Raw genomic sequence first — 17,246 nt, forward strand, 5'->3', positions numbered from 1 at the left:
GTGTGTGTCCTCAAAATTTAGATCTGCTGCCAGTATTCAGTATGGTGCCTGTAAAGTATAATGGAGGTATTAAAAATACTTTGCAGAGGCAGAGCATTTCATCACTGTCAAATTAAAAATGAAACATTACGCCAAGGTGGTATTTGTGAGCAAAATGCCCTAGGTGGCTTGACAGGAGTCCAGAGTCGGCGGACAAAGGATGGACACAAGCGATGGGCACAAAAAGGAAGCAGTGTCTGTGTGCGGCTCTTTATCACAGAAGCTTAGTGATGCTGTCATATCTAATGCTCACACTCCATTAATCACTTACCCTGTGTGTGACTGGGTTTGCGTGTTGGATGGCACTGTTGGGAGTGTGCGTGTGTGTAACTCCATGTAGGCGAGGTGGTAGTGTTTACCCAGAGCATAAGCAGCGGTTGGCCGCAGGCCTGGTACGCCGGGCCATGATACGCCACTGTGAAATGTGGCTGACAGAGGCAGCCTGTTGCCCTCTCCACTGTAATTGTGTGTGTCTTAGTGTGCGTGCGCAGTCTGTGCACTTCTTCGGTGTGTCTAAATTGTTTGTAGGTTTCACACAAAGGGCACATACGTATATTCTCTTTCTTCACTATGCAGACTTCTATGTGTCAGTATAAGGAGAGCAACCACGTACCTTGATTTTATTCCCCCAACCAGGTCAGAAAGATGTTTTTTTAATACTTACGGGAACAGTAGGTTTGTAGTTAATGGCTGTATGGTTACAGAAGAGAGTGGGAGAGAGAAACAGGGAATGGTAATGGGGTGGGAAAGGGGAAATGAATCAATGGCAGGCCTTGCCATCCAGGCTTATTCAGCAGGCCTCTCTCCCCTCATCTGTCGTCTATTTTTGCCCCCTCTTTTCGTTCTTGAGCTCTTGATCACTTCTCTTTCCCCTCTCCGCTGCATTCCGCACGGTTTTGTCATCCTGCCAAGGAAACGAATCAGAGAGCCCTCTCTCAGCCACCACACTTTTCCTTTGTCTCACTCTGCCTTTCTCTGCCTCTGTCCGCCGTAGTTCGGTCTGCACCCTACTGTCTGAGCACACTTCACTCTCACCTCCCCCCTCACGGCCTATGATGTCACATGGAGAGCAAAGGCTGTCGGAAAATGACCCGGGGTCGAACAGGCTTGTGTCCAGCGCACATATCTGGGTGCCGTAAACTGCTCATTCTTCTCTTTCAGGAGAGTGCTTCCCTTGTTTGGAGAAAATGTCTCCTGTTTCAAGAAGTCTTTCCTGGCCTTTTACAGAGTTTCAAAGTGGCTCCCCAATTTTCTATTTCTCTCCCAAGCTAATTTGATGCGTCTGTCCGTGCCAGTTATCATGCCACAGAGCTTGTTACTTGCACCAGTAATTGAATGAAGCCGTTTACATCGCTGACTTTTAATTAATTTTCATGTGTTGTTCTCTTTTTTTCAGATGATCTCCAGTGAACCGTGGCAGTGGTGAAATGTTTTAATCAGACGGGTAAATGGAATAATTCTATCAGTCAATTTGGTCTTGTCTTTATTTTTACATGGGTGATTAAACATGTTACCAGTTGTTCAACTGGCAGGGTGGATTAGCTGGATTAGATGCTCTATATTTGTGTGTGTGCATGCATCAGTGCGTGTGTGTATAATGCATTTGCATGGGTGTGTGTGTGCGATGGCAATTAATGATGGTTTGGCAGGCTAAAAGTCAATCAGAGGCATAAACGTAGCTCAGAGAAAGAGACTCAACATAACCAGAGCAAGAGAATAGAGATTATACTTGTCCACATGACCTTTGCCCCCTTTAACAGCCTGAGCCACTGGAAGGAAAGGTAAGGATCACTTTAGGCACTTCTTGTTGTTTGCATGCATGTTCACCGTTCACTGCTTGTTGAAGCTGTTTTTGACACTTCAACCCTCTCACCATCAACTCTGTATATATTCTTCGCGGCCTTTAGTGCTGTGAGCAGCTCGGTGGTGAACGTGTCGCTCTGCCGTCTCTTTCCAGCTCTTATCAGGTCAGATAGCCCTCAGATAAACAATCCGACCCGCACAGTCAGAGGCTCCGCTAGCCACAGCAGCTGATGGAGCCGATGCAAGGCCACTGTGACGACGAGAGGATAGGGCCTTATCTGTCTTCATGATGGAATGATGACAATATGCTCTTGGCTGTGTATTTTAGTACAGGACAATAAAAAATGTACACCTGTTCAGGCATGTAAAGCACAGAGTGATCAGGTGCACTACGATATCCACTTTTAAGACAAGTTCGTAATATCGTGCGTTTGTAAAACTGCGTTTGACAGTGTTTGTCTCCTCAACCAGGGAGTCGACAAGCAAATGATCACGGTCATGTAGAAACCGCAGGGAAGTGAGTTTATGTCGCTGGCCCGTTTTTTTTTTTTTTTGACTCATCGTGCTCTCACAGCGGTGTCTTTTCTTTCCGACAAATATGACAGATGCATATCAAGCTGCGCAGTCTGCTCAGGGGAGATAAGGACCAGTTAGGCGCTGGGGTTGCAACATCCCACCGAGCCAATGAGTGAGCACAACGCCTTTTTCATACCGATCCTCAACAGATAGGCCTGTAGTGCGTGTGCAAGTGTATGTGTGTGTGATGTCTCTGATAATTTCTGTCTCCACTGAATTCTGGCATCTACTGTGTAATGGTTGCAGGTTTGCACATGTCTCCTGTCCCGAAAAAGTGAAGCCTAAGTCAAAGAAGGAGGGACAGTTAAAGAACAGGTTGTCTCTCCTGGCGTGCATTTAAAGGTGACTGAGGTAATGCGTGCAACAGATTTTACTGACCTTGTAATCAAAAATAGGAGGGGGGCAGTTACAAAGTGCTAACCGTCTGCTTACTTTTAGAAAAAGAATGAAACATTGATTCACTAATATCAAAAACTTTCTTTCTCTCTTTTATCAGCTCTTTGGATCTAATAAAGCTCCTCACATCCACAATTTTGCCCCACAGAAAAAAAGTAATCATCATCATCTTTCTCATCTCCCTCTGAAATGTCCTTGTGGTCCTTTAATAATTTCACCGTATTTGGCCTTTTTTTAAATGCAGTTCACTGCGTTTCATTTATCGTTTCCTCTCCTTAAAACTGTCCTCTGTGTGTGTGTGTGTGTGTGTCTGTGTGTGTGTGTGTGGGATCTGTAGTAACCTGACAAGTATTGGGCAAACAAAGCCAGACACAACAAAATCTCCTACTGGAGATAAACACTGAGAAAAGTGGTTTAGGAATGCCCTCACCTCATGCCTTGTTTCTGCATGAGCGCAGAGACATACAGAGGTGAAATGAGGCCTGGCCAGCTGGCTCCGTCTTTGAGTTTTAGCAGTCATGTCTGCATTTTGATGTTGTACCTCTGCATACAGGCAAACTTGTTGATAATCAGGAGTGTTTTCTACAAGCAAGTGATCTAGCACTTGAATACCTCAAACGATTAAGAGCAGCTATGCCTTGTTGTGTGAACAACCTGGTCCATGGGAATTAAGTAGGCTTCGACGTGAATTCAGGGCAGCCAGAGAGCAACACTGTCACTTAATCCACCGCAGAAGCAACCATCGTTAGGCTACAATAGCAAGCTGAACAGCTTGAGATTCTGAGCAGGGCTCGGCAGGTCTCTGTGGGCTTCTACTGTCCTCCACAGTCCTCCTGTTCCCTGTCTGGTCATCAGTCCCTGTGGGAGTGTCCAGAGGATCCATCCAGGGGTAGGCACCTGGGCCCCATCCTCTCACTCCTGGCCACGGGCCAAGGTGCCCTTGACTCCCCCACTCACGCCTTTCTCCAGTTACCTGCCAGTGAAAGCGAGTGGAGCGGGGCGGGGGCCGGGAATGGCAAGGGACATTATATGGGCGCGGAAGAGGATGGCAGGTCCAGACGCCCACTCCCCTGAGCCCTCCCAGGCATTAGTACTGTACTTGCCCCCCGCTTTTTTCAATGGGAGCCTCCAGATGAATGGCTCATTTGTCCTGAGACAGTGGGGATGAATTTGTCTGTCGGAGCAGGTGAGCAGGAGGGCCTCAGCCCAGCAGAACACGGCATGAATGAGAGCTGAACACTACCTGTCCCAGGTGAACATCCTGAATGCTTCTTGTCCCAGGTGAGAGGAGACTGACCTCGTTTTCAGGGTGAGTTGAGGGAGGGGTGCTCTGCATGTCCACACCCTGTGTCTGACAGCTACTTCCTTAGCAGATCATGCCCTGAACACCGTAGAAAAGAATGTGTGGACCGGCCAAATGAGTGATGCTAATTCATAATGGTCTTAGTTTGATGTTATGTAATCATCTGGGAGTACAACATAGCAGCCACAAATACCCGTAACTCTATGCACTCATAAACCTCTTTCATTATTACTACACTCTACCCAGAAACCTCTTTAAAACCACAAACTGTGGCAATGAGGTCTATCTGCAGCCACTGATGACTGATATGAAACACTCTCCCTGTTTCTTTCCCTCTTTCACTTCTCTACTTTCATATTAGTTTTCCTATTGATGCTGGTAAAATATTCTCAGGAGTCTGTCTAAAGGTAAAAACACATTTACGGGTTAAGTTTTTTGACATTTACTTTTTTTTAAAGGTTTTTTGTAAAATGTGTTGTTATCATTAAGTAACTAGAATGGCACTCAGTAGAGTACATACATCTGCCAAGGCCTCACAGTCCCCTTTAATTCACCTTAAAGCTGTTGTAAGCGATGTTGTTTGCTGTAAGCAGTCTCCTCTATACATCGTCACGCTAGCACGACTCCTTTCTTTATTTCGTGGCAGCTCTGTTTGCCTTTTTCTTTTTCAAGCATTTTTCATCAGCTGGCCTGTTTGGTAGTATAAGCTGTCATGCTGGAGCGCTGGAATTGGTAGCTGTCCCTGTTCTGCTATTGCCAGTGTAGGAACTAGTACAAGAGGATCATGCTCTCTGTGTGTTCACCGAGCAGACATCAATGCAATATCAACTAAAATATATTTCTATCCACAAAATCCAGATTTTTCTTTTATCGAATTATTATCAGTCAGCCACCTAATCGTGCCTGATTATTTTCAAGACTCATACATCACTCCCTGAGAAATTCATGAAAATGTCAAAAACACCATACATCACAGTATTAAAAAAAGTGAGGAAAAAATCCTTTATCCAGAGCCGCACCAAAAGTTAAAGGGGTCCATTCTGGGCCAATACCCATCCACCATTTGAGTTTTCTGACAATCTATTTAGTAATGTCTTTGACAAACCAACCACCAAAAAACAAACAGACACGGAATAAAACATGACCTTCTTTGCAGGGGTAAAGATTTTCAATAGTCCAAATAATTCACAAAATGATTACATTTACAAAGCTTACTGGTTACTTATTACAGTTGGGGCAGCTCTTACTGCATACAGGATGAAACCTTGCAGAGAATTACACTTAAATACTGTAAAAACCCCGCAATCAATCTCTTTTTACTGTCTCTGTCAGACCTCTATGGTCTCAATTGCTCCTAATAGCACAACATAAGTATTTCCTGTTTGAACTTCTCACTTCCTGTTTTTTTTTTTTTTTCACTGCTTTGAAAAGCCATGTCCTCAGTCAAGTTTGGTATGCAGCAGTAACTAGCAGAAGGCCATTCAAGGTCCACAGAGGTCTTTGGGGAGACAAAACTGATGCAAGATCAAAACACTTCTAACTCTTTCTGGGTAATTTCTGACATTTGGAGAGATCATCAGTGAGATTTGGCATTCTGGCAGGTCAGGATGCGGTTGTTTCCTGTCAACAGAGGTCATCACTGATTATCTGCTGTCAGCTCTGCTTCTCGCTGAGTGACAGTTATTCCAGTCAAAGCTGTGCAGATCGGATCGTCGCCTCATCACATCATCACTACATGGTATGGTTGATTAATCTTAGAAGTGTTAGGAGTTATTCAAGTGTCAAATGGTTTCTGTGAATAGTGCTCACCAGGTGTTTTACTGAACGTACCCACCTTTTCCTGTCAGGGGTATTTCTATGAATTTGTCCATGAAAAGAGGAAGTTCACGTGTGGGTCTTAACATAGCACACTCACGATGACTCTGTAATCATTAGAATTCAAACAGTTCAGAGCTAAATTGGAGCTTCATCATGGCATTGCAAAGCACAAGTTCTCTTTTTGCTCCAGGGCAGTAAACAAGAAACTGAAGTTGCAAGTTGATGGCGGGTAAACGCAGGAATACTGTGTTTTCATTATCTAAATACTGTCCCATCTCACAGCCTTAATATCCTTCTAGGGGATTCTTTTTTAGTTAGGTCCAGGCAAAGGTCAACCCCCAGCTCAACACACACATGAAGAGACCTGCATCTGAACTGCACTCCACTTCCTTTCATCTTCTATGTCTCTCTCTCTCCCTAACTCAACTTTGTGAGGGGATGGTCGGGATACCTTTTGATTCCGCTAATTCAATTTGATGGAAAAACAAATACACTGGGGGAGTGGGAGACAAGGAAGGAGTGGGAGTAGTAGGGGTTGTGGAGAGGGGGAGAATGAAGAGATGGAGCGTTTCATGGAGCTCAGAGAGGGAATGAGCATTGGTGGGGAGGTGGGTGAGGGCAAACGGAAAGGCAGAGGGGAGAAAAAGAGGGAGGTAGGGAGTGGAGATGACATCCAGTTCCCGGTTGAAGTCGTAAACCTTGCGGTGCTCTGATCGAGGTGGCCACCATGTTCACCCCACCGGCTCATCCAAGTTCTCTTCATCACTTCTAAGGAACGCTACTTTGATAGTGAAGATAAGTAACATCCTATTTTATGTCTCTCTTCATGTCACATAATTCATGATTTGAGTTAGGAGAGGGGTATTTTCGATGTAGCAGTTGTGAAATAAAATGCAGACATAACCCTTAATATTCAAAGTCTGTATGAATTTATTGGGGTAACAACGTAGGCACATGCTGACTACCAAAACAATTAGCCAGGCATTCATTTCAAGAGCAAATGTACATGTCATGTGCCTGCTGCCTAATGTCTCTTCAGGCTGCTCTGCTTTCCACAAACAGTGACTCTGCATCAGACATGAGAAGCTTGTTACACACCTTCCTTGTCTGTATGTTCACATGCATGTTCATGTCTGCGTATATGTGTTTGGATGTGTGTGTTTAGGCGAGGGCAGCGCTGGGAGTCACCGGCCTGGCAGACTGCTGTATTATTTTTGGGAGGGCTGCCCCTTCCCTCTGGAGGGCCTCATTGAAGAGCGCTGGCTCTCTCCGTCTCCCCCTCTCAGGCTCCGGGAGTCAGGCCAAGCCCGGCCGAGCAGGCTCGCTGGCTGCAGAAGCAGCACACAACCCCGCTGGAGCTGTGGCCTGTACACGGCTCAGCACCCACGGCACTGCTCTACACACAGATGGCTGGACCGCTTATTGGCAGCCGAGCGTTACATTTTCACTGGTGTTCAGCAAGTGGATCAGGGGGATCCCACCCCCGCTCTGAAAACATACACTCAGTGTGCTGCAGTACTGTATCCATGTGTATGCAGCCAGGTTAGTGCTATTCAGGGTGCTATGATGTAGCATAAGCTGACAACACAGTGCTCCAGCGACACTGGAAAACAAATCAGCATCTATAGTTATCCCTGGACAAATATTATTTCCAATTTGAACAGATCAAGCCTCTGGGAAACCCCAGCAGATCAACCTCCACAGTGGTCCAGCAGATGTGAGCTGGGTGGAGGGTTGAGGGAGGGGTAGTAGTCCACTTTTAGCTTGGACTGTTTAATCGGCTGGTTTGTGTTGTGGGTGTGTGAGGCTATGCTGAACTCGGTGATGATGACCTCAAATTGGCCCTAATTGAGCAGACTCATTAGTAGCTGGCTCTGTTCAAAGTTCCTTTTTTATTTTACTGTAATCGTCCAAATGGGGAGGGAGAGACACAAGGACCAACATAGAGGGAACGAAGGAGAATAAAAGACAAACAGAATACAGAGCAGAAAGCAGGAGAGTGAAGAAAGATAAACAAAACAAAGCGAAAGAAAAAAAGGTCGTGATGAGGGAGCAGCAGAGTCGACGCCTGCTTCCTGGCAGCCTCAGCTGCGTGCACATCTGTGTGCTAAGGGTCTGAGCAGACCCCCACGTGTTTGCTCAGGTCGCCTGATTGCCTTTCCTTCCTCCTCGCTCTCACACTAAAGACCCGCTGTCCTTCCTCTCACTCCAATCACCGTAGCCAAGAGAGAGGGCCACTCCGACAGACACGGGGAAGCAAGAGAGGCTCTCGCATGAACTGCACCCATGACTCAGTGTTTGCCAGACACCAAATCATCACAAATGTGCCTGTTTAGAGAGCTTGAAAAAGAGTTTCTTGGTTAAATAAGGGTGTGAATTAGGGTTTGTGTTTCTTTGTTTTTTTTCCCCCCCCAAGTGTGTGTGAGCATGTGGGTACGAGCATATGTATGACTGTGTGTGACTCCCAAGCCCTTCGCTGGAGCCTGCTGTCTGGGTACAATGGTCCAGCCTGGGGCCTCAGTTCCACAAAGAGGCCTTCTCTTAACAACGCGCCATCACAGATAGAGGCGGAGCCTGACCAAAGCATTACCACGCTCAAGGGATCACAGAGCTTCCCTTGATGCATCTGATATCACTTATGATGTTAATAATCAAGCACTCTTCATTACAAGGAGAGTTCAGTCCAGTGTGTGTGTGTGTGTGTGTGTGAGAGAGAGAGAGTGAGTGTGTGTGTGTGTGTGTGTGTCTGTCTGCAGGGTTGATAAAGAGAGACAGACCAAACTCACGAGGCAGTGACAGGTTTTATTTTAGTATTAAACTTTATTTCCTTTACTTTTTGTGAGATGGAAAAATGATAAAAACATACAGCTCAGGGACTTTTCATCTAAGATAGGTCAGTGTTTTTCTTTACGTAATAACCATGAAATTCAAATCATAACAGTTTCCATGTGTCTTTGACGAAAGCTTAAAGAGTGAAAATAAATTATCGTAGCAATAATTATAACATCAAATATAACAACAATAATAGCAATTAAGCATTTATAAACACTCTATTTACTGTGTCTTTTTTCCATAAAAGTCCATTATTAAAAACAGGTGAGCATTGCAGTGGTGTACAATCCAGCATGTGAGGAGAGCACTGGCTTGTGGGTACTGTAGTCTGACTGGTTCTCTGGTTCTGGTACAGGTACGGTAGCTGTGAGCCAGTCTTAAGACTTCCAGCACTTTTGTCTGTCCACAGCAGTTGTGGATGAAAGCCCGGGGATGGACGGGGTGCACGTATCTCAGTATATGATGAGATGGTCGTGAGGTGAAAACAGCGGTTCTTTTTAAGACCTCTCATGAGTCTCCTGTTACAGGGTCAAGGAGAGGTGGGTACCAAAGTGACTTAGTAAAAATAAGCAAAAAGAACGACAGGCGTCTCCGCTCACTCCATTCCTGCAAGCCTCAGTCACACAGGGACTCACAAACCCCCTTGTCACATTAGCTCTTCAGAGTCCACTAAAGTCCTGCTCTGCAGCATCCCATCAGTGAGGTCAGGCATGATGCGACCTTCAGCCATTAAGTCCAACTGAAAGTCTCCCCTCCATCCACTGTACATGATGCAACAAGTCTGCTCACCTCTTCGACGCGAATTGGAGGGCCATTTAGTGTTAATGGCAATGTGGTGGCTCCTACAGGCGGAGGAGCTCTGGGTGTGGAGCGGCCTCTCAGTGAGGCTCAGCCCACACCGGCGAGCGATTGGAGTGGTGGGGGTGACCGAATGAAGGGTGAATGGGCGTGGGAGTGGGCAGCATGTGTCCGGAGTGGCTGAAGGGGGGCAGGTGACCCATGTGGGCCATGTGGCTGGTGAGGCTGGATGCTCCGCCGAAGGGAGAGGCTTTGTCCTGCATGCACTTGGATAGCTCATCGTAGCCGTCCCCTCCTCGTTTGTTCCTCTTGGACTTACTGGACATCTTGCGGTTGCGTGTCTGGATGCCTTCTTTCTTCATGGTCAGGGGTCTGTTGACCTGTGGAGAGCAGAACATTAGCTCAAGGCACACCACACAAAAGCTTCACTGACAGTGTGAACAGCACATTTTCAGGGTCTGATGTTAGCTCCAGCTTGTTTACCAGCTTATAATTTAAAATGTGTCACAAGTTGCATCACCAGTTAGGATTTACATGCGCCTCGGCTTGATATTATGAGTTACACCAGTGTGAAATATATGCAATAAATAATGAGCAGCTGTTTTGCATATATAGCTCCATTATAAGGGAGTCAGGGGCGTTTTTCATCTTTTGTCTAATTTAAAGCCCAACAGAACCGTCCTGGTCAATATGAATACATGGGGATGAGGGCTGGCTGGAGCTGAAAGGAGCAGCCTCAGACAAATCCTCATCAGTGTAACCGACGCCGTTACACTGAATGACAGTCCCACCCTGCAGCCTCTCCGGGGAGTAACGCCCCCCATTGAAACAACGATGGATTAATAAAAAAAGACGACCGGTGGGTTCTGCCCGACCGGGTGAGCAGGCTTTGCCTCCACACTCTCACAGTTTCTCTGCTTCTAAATCGATACGAGCTGTCCGCCCACTTGACCAGTTAACGACCAGCACCCCCCTCCCTCCCTCCCCCCAAACAAACGCACTTGACTTGTTTTTTTGTCTTTTTATTTATTTTTTTACCCGTGATACTTACATTGTGCAGTTTAAAGTAAAGGCCGCAGGCGTTACACACCGGGTCTCCGTTCCCGTTGCGCCTCCACAGGGTGGTGGTGGTGGTCTGGCAGTTTGCACAGCAGGTGCCTGCGCGTCTAGCTGCGGACTGGAGGAAGCAGAGAAAATACATGGTGAATAATGACCCATTCACGTGTGGTGGAGAGAGGTCAGCGCGGACACCGAGCTGCACAAAAACACGCTAAACATCACTTGCGAGGCTGATCGTGAAACATTTGTGTCATCGTAGCCACCGCTGTAACATCGCATGTTCTGAATGTGCGACTTCAAAACATGAAAGTTTTCTTTAAATAGATACAGCGGCTCGTGGAACTTCGTGACGTTTCTACTTTGACCGCAACACCATATGCAGTGAGGCATCAAAAGGAGCGACGCTCAGACTGGAAAATATACTTAACTCCTCTATTAAATCAATTGCATGTAAGCAGACCGCTACAACCATGATCAAATTTTCTAATTTGCGCAATAAGATATGGGGATATTTTTGTATGGAGAGTGCCTGATGCTGTGCACGCCCTCCGGTAATTATCATATTTACTGAATTAAAAAATAAGTACACTGGTATTAACAGGTTATAAAGCAGGACTTGTGTAAACCCTCTATTTATCCTGATCCAGGGAAAGTGGACTACAAAGTCATGTAAAACCCAGTGTCCTGCCTGGCAATGTGCTCCTGCGTCCATTGCGGATCAATTCTTCACACATAATAAGAAACATTAGCTTTACATGCAAGAACCCCGCGGCCCTGAGCTTTGCAGGCAGCATCCAGGTTTTTCTTTTTAATTAATTTCAGGTGCACTCGTTGCTGGTGACCCGGAGAGCCGCTCTGGTCATATATATATATATATAATTTTTTTTTTCGCGAAATAAAACAAAATGTAGTCTATCTAATGTAGTCTTTTTTTTTTTTTTTTTTCAAATAAAACGGGGCTGCGCGTTGAGCACAGAGAATGACAAACAAGAGAAGAACATAAATCCATTTATTTTTCCAATCCCCGCCCCTCACGCTCTGTCTCTTCACACATAAGCGGCTCCTCCAGTGTTGTGATAATCTCTTTACAGTATATGTCAGTCTGGCCATAGAGAATGCAGCGCGCTGGTTGAAGGCGGAAACAGCCGGGAGCCTGACTTCCTTATCTGGGCCGGGCAGATATCCGGATAGGAAACAACTGGATGCCCCTTTGAACACAACTCTGAAAAACACTTGAGCTGAAAATGCAAAAGCTGCAGCCACATGGGCCGACCCCAGTGGAAAATGTTATGGGACCTTTCACGAGGAGGGACGACGTGGAGGTGGTCAAGGAGCGACCCGAAAAAACATCGCCAGAAGATACATCATGAAAAGGCTGCAGTGTTGAGACAAAAAGGCCGTTCCAAAAATGTCTCGAAGATCTTCTGATAGCGGACAATTTATTTGCAAGCCAAATTACCAGCTAATGTTAATGAAGACCATTAGACCCGGGATACAGCCTGCGCAATCATAATTAGCCTGGGTAAATGAGATAGCACAGACCCCTTTTTATTAAAGGGGAAAGGTTATACTTGGCAGCACTACACTACAAAAAAAAAACTAATGTAATTTTTAGTGTTAAAGCAACTGTTCAATGAATCCTAATCTAGCCACTATTTTTTAATTTTATCATAATTATTAATTGTAGTTCTGTGCCTTGTGTTGTTATTTATTCCTGACAATTGCGATCATATAATGCTTATTTTATTCCTATTATTAATTTACCATTACGAGAAAATTGTATTATTTCACATATACTATTTCTGAATTTGTAGACAACAGAGTTCCCTGATTTGCTTGTTTGTTGACAAATTAACCCGCCACACACAGAATAAAAAAAATATTTCTGCAACGATATAAAATGTCAAGATAGTTAAATCATGACACAGATAAGTGTGTCCAGCTTCAGAAGGGTTAATGTCAGAAGTGTCTGTGCAGCAGTGCTACATCCAACACAAGAATGTCAGGCTACATGTCCACGCTGCTTTTCATTTACTCAAGCATGGTGTTAACTAAAGCAGCATGGGCATTGGTATCAGTAACAGTATCAGAAGTACCAGCAATAATGATAGCAGGAACAATGGCAATAGTAGCAGTTTTGTAACAGGCCATGAAGGCGGATCATCAGGGGGTGAGAGGGACAAACAATTCCAGGAAGATCATAGGGAAAATATAACTTTCCTGGAATTGTGCTGCCGGCCTGTGCTTTGTGCATATTTGGGTGCCTTCTCTCAGAGTGTTGCCGTGCAGTAAGAAGTGGGACTCACCAGTCTGCGTTTGGGCTTGATGAGCGGTCGGTTCTGGCCGTTCATCTTGTGGTACAGTCCGCAGGCGTTGCACAGGTAGTGGCCGGTACCATCCCGCCGCCACAGAGGGGTGGAGGTGGCACCGCAGTTTACACATTCACGGCCCTCTGCATAGAGTTCAAGAGGGGGAGAGGAGAAGGAAATTTATATAATTAAAAAATTCACACTCGGTCAGATGCAACACATAGCAGCTGTCCAGCTCAGTATGTAATATGAAGTCAAAATCTGTCTTCATATCAGGGTGCAGGTGTGTGCACGGCTGTCATGGACACAGACACCTCTATGTAAACCGATCCAGAGTGGGGAGGCCTGAGACAGCCAGAACATGTCCAGAGGTGTCCAACAAGAAGACTGAGACACACCATCAAATTAGAACTACATTATTCATCGACTCAGTGGGCACCCATGAGAGGAAACAAAAGTGTGTGGTGTTGGTATTAAATGTGGCGAACAGGGTTGCAGCCTTTAATGACGGGCTTGCGTGCCAGTTGGCGTCAATTAATAACATAGTAATCAGTCTAGCATTATTTTGATCACATTACCCTTAAAGTGTGACTGAGTCTGAAATCCACTTCTTTGTGCTCTTCTATGCAAAAAAAACCTGCTTTTTAACTTATTCCCACACGCTCTCCTCGCCCTTTCAGGTTTGACTGACATCAAACAGCCTGTTGCTAAACCGACCGATTCATTTAATTCAAGTATCCCTCTCTCCCTAGAGCATCATCGCATTATTCCTGTTATAATGCCAGCGACACCCCAGTCCCACCCTCGCTCCACAATGGAATCTGACCTGAGCAAAAAGCTATGTTCCTTTTGAAATGCACCTCGCCGCATTTTTTTGTACCTCCCTTCTCTTCCTCTTAAGCATTTCGCAACGCAGCGACCACATTAAAGCGAGCTCATTAACACTGTGAATATTCACCAACAGTGACTTATGCATTCCGTCTTATGCAATGTTCAGTGTTGAAATAAGAAGAAGTGGGAAGCTTGATGTGAAAGGTATGTTAGAGAGGAGAAGGAGGTCTGGTTTGAGGCTGGTTTAGCAGGAAGCCACACTACTGTAAGGTATATGTGCTGACAGCTGAAATGTCATTGTGGCATTTGGTACAACAATCAATCACCATTACTGGCACTGGACACCAACTTTGATAGATAAGAGGCTTTTTAATGCTGGAGCTGATATGTTTGTGTTACTGATTCAGGCCCAGGCTGGCCAGCTTCTTTTAAATGTCACAGTATAACATTTCTCTGCTACAACAGCAGCTCACATTCACTCAGATTATCAGCCACTGAGCGTTCCCCAGGTGTAGTAAAAAAAAAAAAAAAAAAAAGCACACGACAATGGATCACAATATGGATAATTACACGACTACATTTGGAGCAAACTTGTTAACAGCTTACAATGTTTTTCTGTTGTCATTTTTTTTGTCCATTAATTCAAAGTACAACAGCTGGAACAATGCAGGGAAATTACAGAGCCATTACCAGACTGGGTTGTTTTTCAAATGTCTGCACATTAATGTCAGACATAAAGTCTGAATATCACTCCCACTACATGCAGGCTATTGAATCAGCTGCTTGTCCAGACATTCAATTAATAGACTGCCTTTTATTATAAACAATTTTGAGTACAACCAATTATGTGGGGGGGTTTTTTTTTCCAGCCTTTTTCTCCAAACTTTGAGATGATGCGTACAGCTTAATGGTTTCATGAAGCAGACTTCCATCTGCACATAGAGGCAGATCTACCGTGTGCCTCCACTTCGTGTCAGTGCAGCGGGCCAAGGCCATGCTTAAAAACACAAACAGCAGGGCTCTGTCGCCTGTGCTTTGTTAGTACTGGGGAGAGCTGAGGGAGGGGTGGAGGTCGTGATTTGTTCACTTGGAGGTATACAGGATATGGCAGGAGCCAGGGCGTCGTGACTCCTTCGTTTTTTAAGTGCAATAAAGGCCACGTTCAAAAGAAAACAAGCCAATGGCACGAAGAAGAAGTCAGGCGACTGAATGAGTCAATGTAATGTTCCTGTGAAAATGGTTTAATACTTTGAACAAAAAATCGCGTTTAATTTTCCTCCAGATCAACAACAAAATAAACACACAGCCTCTATGAATTATTGATTATATCCAATTAGGTTTAATCCCACTTTCCATTATTTGAAGTCTCCATTAATCGTACGTATAATGGCCCCTAGCTCTGCATTTAGTAAATAGTTGACCCCGATTAGTGTGATGAGTTTCATTTAAAGTTGGAGCCCGTTTAAGTGGAGGAGCTTACAAGTGGCGATGGGACAAAGATAAGAGCTGTCAGCTTCTGAGTGGCAGTGATCACGCTTTTTGAGAGTGACCCAGCAGAGCAACAGGTTCCACTTTAAGAACTAGGTCAGTGCGAGACCGAGCTGGCGCTGAAAATGATTAAAAACTCAATGAAACACTTGATGCGTAATTTTTTTTTCCCCCGTTGAAGTTTGTTATAAAGTGCCCATAGACTGATATAAACGAAATATATGACAATGGCAGGTTATGATGATATTGCTCCATTAAACATTTATCTACTGGTGATATAACGAGTGAACTATAGTGTGTAACGCTAAATAAACCATAACTTTTAAATTAGGCCTTATCAGTGTCATCTGCAGTAGGCGGGAGAAACACGCGTGGGACTCACCTGAGCTCGACCTGGCTTTGCTTTTGCATTTGGGTGTAAAGCTGGAGGAGGACCCGCCGAGCAGGCTGCCGGGGTGGAAGAGACTGCCGCCGTACTCGTGAGGTTGCAGGGAGTAGGCCGGGTAGGTCGGGATCGGGTGGTGCGTGGCCGGGCCCTGGCCGTTCATCGAGGCCAGGCCGCTGCGCAGCGGACTACAGCTCTCCATTTTCATCCCGTCCGCCAGCGACACTTGGTACTTGATCGACTCCTTCTCGTCCATTCTGGTCGAGGTGGGAGAGGTAGGGCCGGGGTCCGGGGACACGTCTTTCGGAGGGGTAGGGGGGAAGCTGTAGAGGTGCGGGCTGGAGTGGGACGCCGGAGTGAGCGAAGACACCGGGGCCGTGCCGGTGCTGCTGCTGCAGGGGTAGCCGGAGCCGGTGGTGTGCAAGCTGGGTTTGCTGAAGTGGCTGACCGCCCATGCGTTGTGGTGGTGGGCTGCGGACAGGGCTGCTTTCCCGGGGTCCAGCCAGGGAATGCCGGGGCTGTGGATGAGGTGTGGTCGGCAGACCTGGTTCCCAGTGAGGCGAGCTGGAACCCAAAAACAATGCGTTTGATATATTTGAACTTTTCTGGACACAACAGCCAGCGACAAAACATGAAACCCTTACCTGTGAAATACCCAGAATTACTCGAGTCCGACATTTAGCTCCAGATGTAGATTAAATAGCCGTTAATTTAAACTCGTAGATTTTGTTCTCAATTATCCAAAAATGTTGTCCACGAATGACAGCAGCTTCTTGTCTAATTAAGACAGAGCCTTTAAAAGGCCCGCTGACCGCTGGAAACACACTGAAAGAAGCTTAACGTGGGCCCAGTATCTTTTCATCGGCTGCAGCTCTCCGACTAAAGATTGTTATTAGTAAATTTGCGGTTTTTATTTTATATCCGGGAAGTGCCTCTCTCTCTCCCCCCTCTCTCTCTCTCTCTACAGAAACCCCTGCCCCAACACTGAGGGGTTAAATGACATACTTCCCTTTCCTCTCGCTGTCATTTGCTAGAAATTCCTTTTATGTTTCTCAAACGTCCTAGAAAAAGTCAAGACGAACTTTACTGCACATTGCAAGAATTACCAAGCTCATATTCCACACACACACACACACACACACACACACACACACACATATATATATATATATATATATATATATATATATATATATATATATATGTATGTATATATATATATATATATATATATATATATATATATATATATATATATATGTATACTCATAATGCACGCTCTGTTTGATCATTTTGAACCTATATAAAACCAGAAATGCCTTAATAAAATATCAACTTTTCCAAACTCAGATGTCATCACACTGGAGCGCATCTTACCGTGTGCTTGGCTGTATGTGACCCTTGCCCGGGAGTTGGTGTAGTAAGGGTTCCCTTGAGAGTCCAAGTGGTTCAGAAACATGTCAACCTCGTCCTGGGGCAGTAAAGGCGCCATGGGCTCCATGTAGTTGTGGCTCAGACTGTGGTGGTGAGAGTCCGGGTGCTGGCCGTTCAGCACTGCGTGATGGTGCGCCATCCATCGAGACTGATCGGCCGCTGCGACCTCCATGGC

General features: G+C 45.5%; 1 protein-coding gene and 1 long non-coding RNA gene across 5 annotated transcripts in view; one reads left to right on the top strand and one right to left on the bottom strand.

Moving 5' to 3' along the window:
- The window catches only part of LOC115582946 (uncharacterized), a 51,248-nt gene extending 49,765 nt beyond the window's left edge, over nucleotides 1-1,483 (top strand). The window contains exon 3 of the long non-coding RNA XR_003984281.1: nucleotides 1,436-1,483. This is a non-coding gene — a long non-coding RNA (uncharacterized LOC115582946). The remainder of the gene's footprint in view (nucleotides 1-1,435) is intronic.
- Nucleotides 1,484-8,717: 7,234 nt separating this feature from the next.
- gata2a (GATA binding protein 2a) overlaps nucleotides 8,718-17,246 on the bottom strand; it is a 13,795-nt gene continuing 5,266 nt past the window's right edge. The window contains exons 2-6 of one of the 4 annotated variants that reach the window (XM_030421522.1): nucleotides 17,015-17,246; nucleotides 15,635-16,201; nucleotides 12,931-13,088; nucleotides 10,617-10,742; nucleotides 8,718-9,945 (exon numbers count right to left, since the gene is read on the bottom strand). The exon at nucleotides 17,015-17,246 is cut by the window's right edge and continues 199 nt beyond it. In XM_030421522.1, coding sequence (XP_030277382.1) covers nucleotides 9,646-9,945; nucleotides 10,617-10,742; nucleotides 12,931-13,088; nucleotides 15,635-16,201; nucleotides 17,015-17,243 — 1,380 coding nt within the window. In that variant the 5' untranslated portion in view covers nucleotides 17,244-17,246 and the 3' untranslated portion in view covers nucleotides 8,718-9,645. Of the gene's footprint in view, nucleotides 9,946-10,616; nucleotides 10,743-12,930; nucleotides 13,089-15,634; nucleotides 16,202-16,281; nucleotides 16,546-17,014 lie in introns of those variants that run through there. The other 3 variants (XM_030421524.1, XM_030421523.1, XM_030421521.1) reach the window with 3 other exon arrangements.

This window comes from Sparus aurata, chromosome 6 (genome assembly GCF_900880675.1).
Source record: "Sparus aurata chromosome 6, fSpaAur1.1, whole genome shotgun sequence".
NCBI classification, from domain to species: domain Eukaryota; kingdom Metazoa; phylum Chordata; class Actinopteri; order Spariformes; family Sparidae; genus Sparus; species Sparus aurata.